At 30.6% G+C, this 11,749-nt stretch overlaps 1 protein-coding gene and 2 non-coding genes across 3 annotated transcripts; all 3 read left to right on the top strand.

Moving 5' to 3' along the window:
- Window positions 1-4,015: 4,015 nt before the first annotated feature.
- LOC133034386 (uncharacterized) lies at window positions 4,016-4,795 on the top strand. Its single transcript, XM_061109465.1, has one exon. The coding sequence runs from the start codon at window positions 4,016-4,018 to the stop codon at window positions 4,793-4,795; it is 780 nt and encodes a 259-aa protein (XP_060965448.1).
- Window positions 4,796-6,989: 2,194 nt separating this feature from the next.
- On the top strand, window positions 6,990-7,075 carry LOC115721614 (small nucleolar RNA SNORD25). Its single transcript, XR_004012622.1, has one exon. It is a non-coding gene; the product is annotated as a small nucleolar RNA SNORD25 (small nucleolar RNA).
- Window positions 7,076-7,116: 41 nt separating this feature from the next.
- Window positions 7,117-7,259, top strand: LOC115721611 (small nucleolar RNA snoR136). Its single transcript, XR_004012619.1, has one exon. It is a non-coding gene; the product is annotated as a small nucleolar RNA snoR136 (small nucleolar RNA).
- The last annotated feature ends 4,490 nt before the right edge of the window (window positions 7,260-11,749 follow it).

Below are 11,749 nucleotides of genomic sequence, written 5' to 3'. Positions count from 1 at the left end.
CTCTATCAATGGATTCAAACTGTATGGAATATGGCATTTGTATCTTGATCATAGTGGTTTTGACAAGATCAATCTCTGCAAAGAGTTAATATGCCTATATCCACTGAAATAAGTTCATCTCATTCGCAGATGGATGTACATTCAGGGGTGGATATGAGTTTTTCGTTGTATTCTTGAAACGATCACTCTAGATTATACCTTATGCAAAGAAATTTGAAATGTTTGAAAAAATTCTAATTTCTAGCAATGGTGGAACACCATTAAGGTAAGTGGTTAAAGATCTTGCGAACTGATAGGGGTGGAGAAATAGTTAGTAGATATGCAGTTCAAAGATCATTAAATTGATTTTTGAATTATATCCAAACTTACCTCCCTAGAAATTTCGATTTGCATATTGATGATTAGTTACTAGTTGTTGCCTAAGTCCTTCTATGGTAATACAATTTCAGAATGATGCAATGGTTGTATACTTAAAGTAAATCATTACTAGATTTATGGATGACCTAATCAAAATCTTAAGAAAAGCTAGAACTGTTAACCATGGTTTGCATGTTTGTTAGCTATTCTAAGTGATTAGGGGTGGACCATCCCATAGTCAATAGACAAGAAAGTGTTTGTTTAAACAAATACTACTTTTCTAAGATAATGACTAAGTCTGAAAATAAAGGAGATATTTTTCTTGATTCCAAAAGTGTTCTATCATCTTATTTGACATATGATGATCCCACTGCCTCTGTTGTCTTGTCACAACCGAAGAGATCAATACCATTTAGTTTTCTTAGACATAATTCACGGTACCTTGTCGTAGTGGGAGAGTTTCTAGGAACTCACCTTCTTATGATTTGGAAGACACTAGTGATTAAATCCATTGTGAGTTTAAACAAGTAATGGATTGTCAAGATAAGAAACTAAGAAGAAAAGCCAATAGAACTATGGTTTAATCCATTCACATGGAATAACCTAAAGTTTTCTATTACAAGGACATAAAAGGAAGTTTCGTGTATAAATCTATTCAATGGACTTAACAAAACTTCCTGTTCCTAGTATTATAGGTTTGAGTTTATCTAAACCTATGGCTTGTTGGTATACCTGGTAATTACTTACTCTAATGCAAACAACTTACTTTAGTAAGATGCTGAGGCATTTTCTTTCTAATGGCAATCTATAGAAGCTTCTCGACTTCTAGGCATAGATTTTATTTATCTGGAAAAGTCTCAACTATTCCAGAAAAGATAAAGCCATGAAAGAATTTCTTATATCAACAGTGAGAGGTCTCAGATATGCTTTAGTATGCCTTAGACCAGACACCTGCTGTTGAGTGGGAGTAATGAGTAAGTATCAGATTAATCCAGGAGAGGAACATTGGAAGACAATCAAGTAAATCTTAAGATTAAGAAGAGGAATTATATGTTAGTCAATAAGGGTGTATTTAAAACTCTTAGACTACACTACATCAGATTTCGAGATTTGCCTTTGTGCTAGAAAATCTTTCTGATAAGATGGTGATTACTCTGGGGGTGGAATAGTGATTTTGGAGAAGTGTAAAAACCTATCTGAAATCGCTAGGTCTACCAGAAAGGGACTGGATGTTAAAGTTGCAGGAAAGGTACTTATTCAGTCTAAGGAAAGTTCTATACATTTTTGGCACCATTCCAAATTGCCTTAACTACTAGTGTTATTTCCTGATTAACCAAAAGTAGTTGCCAAAGGTATAGAATCCAGTATCCCAAAAAGAGTAGACATATAGAGAGGAATTTCACATTATCAATGATTTTGTGATTAAGGAAGAGTAATGGTGGAGAAAAGGTTGTGTTTAATTCAACCTTTCAGATCCTATTACGAGGAGTTTACTACTACTACACTTGATTTGTATATCAAGATGTTGAGATTATTTGAAATGCACTTTTTGTTTTATATTAGTGCAAGTGGGAGTTTGTTGGGTTTTATGCCCTAAATAAAACTCCATTTCAATGTAATCCATTTTATTCAACATCAATAAAGAAACAGAAGTATTTCTCATTCATTTGTGTATGTTTTGGTTCATCTTATCAATTGCTTGTCTATTTGATTTATAAATTCATCTGAAACCCTTTTCACATACTTGATCCTGTTTATTGTGTTGTCAACACTTTGGAAAGTAAACATGACTATGTGAATAAAGTTTCCTAGATTTATCAAACACAGGGTTTTACTGATATGATAATCTACAACAGAGTTTACTTGCATTTGGAGAAATGCTATGTTCTTTCCAGAGCATTGGTTAAAGTAAAGCTCAGGTTGGATGCATGGAGTATGCATCGGAAGGGACCGATATTGAACTTTGACTTAGATTTATTAAACTTACCTAATATCTATTCAAGTCAATATCACCTAGTTGATCCTAGATCAAATGATCTTAATCCTGTTATGATTAGGCTCAATCTCAAGAGGTTATTCGTGTTCTTTGATTTGTTAGTTAATCCTACTTTTAGTTCAGGGTGATACGTACATTTTGGGAACACGGTAATGCAATTGAGTGGGAGCGCTAACATAAACATGGAATCTATAGCTTCTATCTGGCGAATAGTAAGTAAAGGATGATCTCCTTCGAGCTTGACCAAACGAAAATAAATGGTGGAATACTCATTTCACATAAGCTGAAATATCATTTATACGGGGTTAAGTGTTTTAAGGATAAAATACATTGTAGGGTGTAACGGTAACCTAATCCCTTTACAGTGTAGATCATTCATATAGAGGATCATTGATCAAATTAGGATTATAACAATGGATAACTAATGATGTGTCTATATGGTGGAACATATAGAGCATTCTATATACTGAGAGTGCAATTCTAAGTTCTATGCGTGGATTCAACGAAGAATTAATAAGTCAGTGAATTTAGGTTATAAATTCTTGATCTGCTTATTGGAAGCTCGGTTATATAGACCCATGGTCCCCCCACTAGTTGAGATAATATTGCTTGTAAGACTCATATAATTGGTTTTGATTAATCAATTATAATTCTCAAATTAGACTATGTCTATTTGTGAATTTTTCACTAAGTAAGGGCAAAATTGTAAAGAAAGAGTTTTAGGGGCATATTTGTTAATTATGATACTTTGTATGGTTCAATTAATAAATATGATAAATGACAATATTATTTAATAATTGTTTATAGTTATTAAATAGTTAGAATTGATATTTAAATGGTTGAATTTGAAAATTGGCGTTTTTGAGAAAATGAGATGCAGAAATGATAAAACTACAAAATTGCAAAAAGTGAGGCCCAAATCAATATTGCTTAGGGCCGGCCACTTTTCTAGGGTTTTTCATCTGATATTTTCATTATTTTAATGCCAAATAATTCAAACCTAACCCTAGTGGAATGCTATAAATAGATAGTGAAGGCTTCAGGAAATTTACACTTAACTTTCACACTTTTTTTTCAGAGAAAAACCTGAGCCTTCTCTCTCTATGCCTAGCCGCCACCTTCTTCTCTTTCTTTTTCCTTGAAATTTTGAACCACTTAGTGATTAGAGTAGTGCCCACACACAGCAAGTGATACCTCAATCATAGTGAGGAAGATCGTGAAGAAAGACATTCAACAAGAAGTAATTTTAGCACTAAAGAAGGAGAGAAAGAGATCCAGGTTCAAATCTTGATAATACTCTGCGACAGAAAGGATACAAGGGTTAGAGATCTGAACAGAAGGAGTCATATTATTCCGCTGTACCCAATGTAAGGTTTCTCATACTTTATATGTGTTTATTTCATAATCATTTTAGAAATTCATATTTAGGGTGTTAATCAACATACTTGTGAGTAGATCTAAGATCCTGGTAAAATAATATCCAACAAAAGATCTGGTCAGTTCTTTGTTAAGAGTGCATATTGCCTACTCCAAGATCAAAGAGATGAGCGAACTGGTCATAACAATTCAGGATTTTGGGTGAAACTTTGGCAACTAAAAATCCCTCCTAAAGTCAAAAATCTTCTTTGGAGAGCTCTTTCGGGATGTCTTCCAACTAGTTTTATGCTCCGTACCAAGAATGTTGATGTCCCTACCACCTGCCCTGTGTGTCAAGAAAATACTGAAACTATTATGCATGCTCTTGTCACTTGCCCTTTTGCCAATGCTTGCTTGAACAAGGTGTTGGCAGCGGCTAGCTTGGTAAGTGCTGCAACATTCGGCTCTTGGCTTGGCACTATCTTCTGTAGCCTCAATGAAGAAATCATTAATAATGTTACTGTTCTTTGTTGGGCACTATGGAAGTCACGAAACAATAAAGTTTGGAACAACAAATTATCTTTTGTCTCTCATGTTGTAACTTCAGCATCTACTTGCTTTGATCAATGGAAAAAAGCTCAGTGTTCTTCTTCTTTATCGTCACTTAACTTTGCTTCTTCTAGTGACGGTGTTGAGCATTGGACCAAACCTAAAACCAATACAATCAAAGTTAATGTCGACGCTGCAATGTTTGAGGAGGATGGTATATATGGCTTTGGAATCGTGGCTAGAGATGATACAGGCAGATTAATAAGGAGCAAGAGCTCTTGCTCATCAGGTGCCCCGTTGGTGGAGATTGCTGAAGCCATAGGGGTGAAAGAAACCCTTAGTTGGATAAAGATCAATGGTTGGCAAGAGGCAATTCTTGAAACTGACAGTATGGTTACTGTCCAAGCAATTCGAAGTAGTACCTCCATGTCTTCAGTCTTTGGACTTCTCATACAAGACTGTCAAGCTTTGCTTTCCTCTTTGATTAATGTTAAGTTATTTTTTGTTAAACGATCAGCAAATCGAGTAGCTCATTGAGTAGCATGTAGCTCTCGATACTCCACTGGTTGTAATTTTTCTGAGTTAAATTCTCCGCTAGAACTTAAAACTATTATGTACTCATATTTGAATTAATATAAATTCTTTCTTTCAAAAAAAAAAAAAAGTAAAACAACAATATTATCAAGTAATAAAATATCATGAAAATAAATATACAACACAATCAAATATTATAAATTCAACATAAAAACAAACCACTAAATATAATTAAAATATATAATTTTTTATTATACATGATAAATATAGATAATTTTTTAATATATATAAATATAGCTGGTGTGAATCGATTTTTAATTAGATTTTATAAATAATATCTAAAGGGTTTAGAAATTTGAGTCATTGCAGCCTAAAGGGTTTCAAAAATATCACCCTTATAGACTAACATATAGATCCTCCTCTTAAGATTTATTTGATTGTCTTCCAATATTCCTTTCATGGATTAAACTGTTACCTACTCATAACTCTCACTCAACAGTAGGTGTTTGGTCTAATGCATACCAAAGCATACATGAGACATCTCGTTGTCGATACTTAAGGAATTCTTTCCTTGGCCTTTATCTTTTTCTGAAGTAGTTAAAATTGTTCCTTAGATAATTGACCTTTATGTCTACGAGCTAAATGACTTCCTTTAAAATTAGCCATTAAAAAAATACTCCCACATCTTACTAAAGTAAGTTGCTTGCACTAGAGTAAGTAAATTATAAGGTATATCACAAGTCATAGGTTTAGATGTTGTGAAACCTACGATACTAGGATCGAGAAGTTTTGTTAGGTCAATTGAATAGACTTATTATTAAAATTTCCCTTCTTGTTCTTGTAATAGAAACTTTTAGTTGCTTCGTATGAATGGTTTTAACCATAGTTCTCTTGGCTTTGCTTCTTAGTTCCTTATACTATCCATTGCTTGTTTGAACTAACAATGAATTTTTATCACAAGTGTCTTCCAAGTCATGATGTGGTGAGTTTCTTGAAACCCTCTCACTACGACGAGGTACCGTAACTTTCTGTCTAGGAACATTAGAGATATTGACCTCATCGGTTGTGTCAATACAACAGAGGCAATGAGACCATCTTATATAGAATAAGATGATCGAACACTTTGGGATTGAAAAAGTATCTCCTCTATTTTACTACTTTATTTTCAGATTTAGTCATGTTCTTAGAAATCTTAATGACTATAGGATAGTCCACCCCTAATCACTTTAGAATAACTATCAAAACATCAAAATATACAAACCTTAGTTAACAGTTCTAGCTTTTCTTAATTTTATGATCAGAGTATCCCTAAATCTAATAATCTAAACATGCAAACCCATATCTAAAGATTAAATATGGGTTTTGAAAATTAAATTTACATATATATCGCATAACAAAAATCATAAAATAGTTTAAAAACAAGAAAGAAATGCCATTAAAAATGGCTAAACTTAAAGCTTCCATATTTAAGTAAAAAATATTTTAAAACTGTAAATTTTTTTTTTTTTTCTTTTTTCTTTTTTTCAGCTTCTAGTAGAAAGAGAATCCTCAAAGAGACTGATGCAACAGGAAGCTTAGAAGAAGGCATGGCAAATCCATGGCACACCTCTCCTGAAAACTCTCTTCAAAATATGTCTAATATCAAAATCTACCTATAAATTGTAGTTTTGGAACATTGTATACATATGTTGTTGCTGATATGTACGTCCAGATAAGCCCAAAAGCTAAGCCTAAGCCCAATTACATTATTTAACAAAAGCCCAAAGTTTAACAAGGCCTCTAACTCTTGAAAGCCCAAACCTAAACCTAAAGATGAATATAATATGTTGTTAACTCAACGGATCTATAATACTAATTTCCCTATATATACGTTATACCCTAGCATCAATAATCTCAACCCAAGGTGTCTCAATAGCCGCAGCTATTAGGGTTTCTTTCAACTTCACTGCTCTAGTTTCTTCCTTTATTTTCTGTCAAAGTTCTCAGATCCTCTTTATTTATTTCATCATAGGCTTCACTATCTGGTCGTTGCGGATGATTTTTCAATCAAATTCCCATCGAACTCGTTCCCTTGAAGCAATAGCAATACGTGCTACTTGCTCTTTGATTTAGGTTTTTGTCTCTTTTTTATGAGAAGAACCATGAAGTTGGTAGCTAAATATGATAATATTATTGGAAGATAAGGGAGTCTTGTATGATTAACTGTGATGAGTCTTAACAGACCTGTAATGATTTTGCGGAAATGATCGCAGATCTTATGAACATCTAAGGGACTGAGTTTTTCCCTACATTTCTCCCATTATTTTATTTTTATTTTTTAAATTTTGGCTTCATTTATTTTTTCATTAATTAGCATACATTAAATTAAATTTATGTATGTTGTTAAATGAAGTCGAATATAAAATGTTCCCCTCGCTATCCAGTGTCTACTTTTTATGTTGCATTTGGACGTTGGGAAACTACATCTTTAAACAATTTATCACAGAAAATGTTTTTTCTTGCATTTATATTTTGATATAGATAAATTTATTCACTATCAAAAACTTTGTTGGCTTGCTTTTTCAAGATATAATTGTTTGGAAATCTAATTAATTGACATTTTGAAAATCAAAATGGCGCAATTTAGTAAAGGATTTGTAATTGTGGACTATATATATCACTGTCACTAAAGATTGCTGTTATGTGCATTTGTGAAATTTATATTGCAACACTCCCTTCTTTATTTTTATTCTTCAAAATATTATATTAAAATTTTATTTTCTCAATTTAAGACTTTTAACTTAAAAATTATTATTTTTTCTTTATAATTTATAGAGAATAGCTCCAAAGTAGTCTTACCTTAATATCATAACAAATGCAAATTTAGTTAAATTCGAAATCAATATCTCCCTTCTAATTCATTCCAAAAAATAATATATATTTCCCTTCTAATTTGTTTAAAACATTGCCATGTAGCTCGGAAGTCCTTTGGGCTTTGAGAGTAAAATCTTTTAATTAAATATAGCCAACTCAATGAGTCTTCAATAACGCTGGCAACCCCTCCATGGATTTGCTTAAGAGAACCTATAAGGCCTGTACAACTAACACTACAAGCGCAGTTAATATGGTCCAAGAGTGGTTAGCCCAAAAGCATGATAACTCAGACTTTTTTTTCGAACTTACAAAAATATTGAGTTTTAGACTGTCACATGCTAGTAATTAACACTAGTCGAAAAATAATTATTAATTTTGGTGAAATGATGTGGAAATATTAAAACTATTAATAGTGGGGTTTTAACATTGTTTTTGGTTATTCTATCGATGTTCATCAAACAGTTCAAATTGACCCCACTGTAAAAAAAAATGCAGTTTCACTGTAAAAAAAAAAATGCGGTTTAAAATTATTTACAGTGTGGTTAAAGTTTGAATTTTTCTTAAACTGCACAGTGCGGTTTACGGTTTTGAATTGTTAATATGCGGTTTAAATAACACCGCATATTATAAAAATACTAATTTTTATATTTATGTAGGTTCAATATGTGAATGTTCGATCCAAAGCTCACTAATTATTGTATTATTGAAATTTAAAATTTATTTTCAAATTTTTTTAAAGTTTTATGGTATTTTTGACAAGTGTTACTCAAGCTTCGTTGTATTTGTAATAGTTTAATTATTGGTGATAATCCAAGCAGCAAAAGCTGCACCATACCATTTTTTGTGGTGCGGTTTCTGCGACTTTTTAGTTTTGCGGTGCAGATGCGGTTTGAGAAATTAAAAAAACTGCATGTGTGGGTTGGTTTGAAAAAAATGGTCAAAAATCGCACCACTCGCACCGCAAACACCCCTAACAATCAAATTACACAAGTTAAACCAACTATAATAAAAGAATCATTGACAGTAATAGTCTTACCTTTCATTGAAAGAGTGAAATTTTGAAGATGAAAAAAAAAAAGGATGTAAGTTGGTTAGAAAAAGAAATAACATAACAAATGCAACAAAATGTTGGGAGCTAGGGACAATAAGAGAACATACAGGAGACAACAGTGGAACAACACGAAGGAAAACTGAACATATATTGGAGTATAGGATACCGAAGAAAATAATTTATATACAAATTTTATTATTTTCCTATTACTATTAAAAATAGAGCAGTATAAAAATATTTAGAAAAAATTGATAAAGAAATGAAAGAAACAACAGTAAATAACATTAAATTTAGAAAAAAGTGATAAAGAAATGAAAGAAACAACAATAAATAACATTAAAACAATAACAAAATAAACCAGTAACAGAAAATAGTAAATTGGAGAAAGAGGATGGACTTAGAAGTATGGTAGAGATGGAGTCAACACTTTGAGACCAAAGAGACTAAAGAACATGTACTTAATGAGAGTTTTTGAAAGATTTCTACAAGAAGTTTATCACATATCAAGCTCTCCGACTCTCTCTTACACACAACCACACTCTTATCTTTTCCAAATCTTCTTGTATTTCTTACTCTTTTACATACTTTTTTTTGTTACCTACTACAAAATAGAGGTCTTCAACAAAATTTACAAACCACCCAACCCGAATAAATCAACAAAAAAATATAACCTGAAATAATACAATGAAAATTCAAAACCTTTCAATGAATATACTGGGTGGTTTACAAATTACTCTAAAACCCGAATAAACTGAATTAAATCGATTTATATATTTTTTAATAAAAGTGTATATAATATATTACATAAAGAGTAATTTGCGGTATAAATAACTAAGTTTAACTCCCAGTTGTAAATAAATACCTAAGTTTAATTTTTGGTGGTAATAATACCTAAGTATAATTCTAAAACTTTTGTAGGTACCAGACTGTTAAGTGTTAAGTAATTGTCACGTAGCAATTTCTAATTGATCCAAGTCATTAAATTTTTATTTTTTTAAAAAATATTTTAAATATACCAATAAAAAAATGACACGTAGATAATGACTTAACATTTAAGGGTCAGGTACCTACAGAGTTCCAAAAATATAACTTAGGTATTATTACTGCCAAAAATTAAACTTAGGTATTTATTTGCAACTGGGAGTTAAACTTAAGTATTTATGCCGTAAATTACTCTTACATAAATTATATTTATTAGTCAAACTATTTAGTGTTTAAAGTTTGGACATTTTAATATTTAACTTAAAATTTAGACTTTATAGTTCATAATTTTTATTATATTTGGATATTGAAGTTGAAGTTTAAAATATATACAATATTATTTTTTATTTTTATTTTTCTTAGTTATTTCATGTTTACTCAATTATGTTTATCTTCTTAAAATTTATTTCGACAATTGCATTTTTTAACTTTAAATATAAATAATGTATTTTTATTTTTTTAAATCTAATTTTTTTAATTAGAAATTAAGAATAATAATTATATATATAAAAAAGAACGGTTTGGACGGGTTAACCCGACCAAACCGATAAAATTATTGGGCGGGTTGAAGTTTTTCTAATTTTTAATTGGGCGGTTTACAATTGAATATTTGCAACCCGATATTTATATGTGATTGGTAAAAATATACCATAACCTGCCTAAATTGACCGACAATCCTACTACAAAAAAAGAGGATTAGTTTTTATTTGGGTAATATTGGAGACTTGGGAGAAAAGAAGAAGAAGAAGAAGAAGATGGGAGACAGAGCTAAAAAATAATGAAAAATAAAATAAAGTATGCGTTTATTATGTCATGGATGTGGTCACTCATTACTACATTTCCATGCTGGTCACTAGGGTTGTACATCGGTCGGTTTAAGGGGTTTATCCTATATATTTTCTAACCCAATCTAAAGTTCGAGTTGCGAAAATTTAAATGCAACCTGCCCAATTTAAAAAAAAAAAAAAATTGTAAACCGCCTAACGGTGTGGGCGGTTTGGTCGGGTTAACCCGCCCAAACTAGCCAAACTATTTTTTTTTTAGTTTCAAAATCAATAAAAATTAAAAAGATAAATTAAAAATATCAAATTCTTCCAAATCACAACACAATATATATGACTTTGAAATTAACAATTAAGTATATAATTTTATATTATTATATATTTAATCATTTATATTATATATAACAAAAACTAAAAAGTAAAAAATAAAAAATAAAAGCCAAAGTCGGGTTGGTCGGATTATTCGGTTTAGTTGGGCGGGTTAGACCTATTTTCAACCCGCTCAATTAACATATTGGGCGGGTTGTAATTTTTTGGGTTATTTCGATTTGTAATTTTTATCGGTTTTTTCGGTTCGGGTTGGGCGGATTATTCGGTTTGAGCGGTTTACAATTTTTTTTTATAGCCCTACTAGCCACCCATAAATTATATATGGAATATATTAATGTGTCATGGGAGTTTTTAGGAAAAATAATTATATATTGATTAAAATAAGTGAAAATTACATCAAATATGGGATTTTGTAAAAAAGTTACAAAAATATGGCATTTATAGGTTTGCCACTCTTCTATGGCATTTTTTCACAATTAAGACTTTTTATGGTATTTGATATGCCATATTTTTGTAAACTTATTATCCATACCCATATTTCATGTTTTTGTTTCTAACTTAATTAATTTTATTTTTTTTTAGTTTATTTTACATTTACATTTTAGGGTTTCTTTTTATTTGGAAAATTTACACCAAATACTAACTTTTTTTTTTCAAACATTACATTTATAATTTCAGTTGCTGACTTTTTTTTTTCTTTCTTTCTCTTCTCTCTCTCTAATTTTCTTTTTTATTTTTTTTTTCTAATTTCTTTTTGAGTCTCTTTTTTTTTTTTTTAATTTTTTTCTCAAACTATTTTTTTTCTTTGTATATATATAAATATATATAATTAGTGTACATTATTGTATCTCATTTTTTACAGAAATTAAACTTGTCTTTTTTTTTTATTTAAACTACTATTTATTTTTTTTGTTAAAAACTAATTATTTTATTAAAAACAGCAGAAAAAAAAACCAGTTT

The sequence above is a fragment of the Cannabis sativa genome, chromosome 2 (assembly GCF_029168945.1).
Source record: "Cannabis sativa cultivar Pink pepper isolate KNU-18-1 chromosome 2, ASM2916894v1, whole genome shotgun sequence".
Lineage (NCBI taxonomy): Eukaryota > Viridiplantae > Streptophyta > Magnoliopsida > Rosales > Cannabaceae > Cannabis > Cannabis sativa.
The sequence above is the reverse complement of the archived record's forward strand: the minus strand, read 5'-3'. Positions and strand labels throughout refer to the sequence as shown.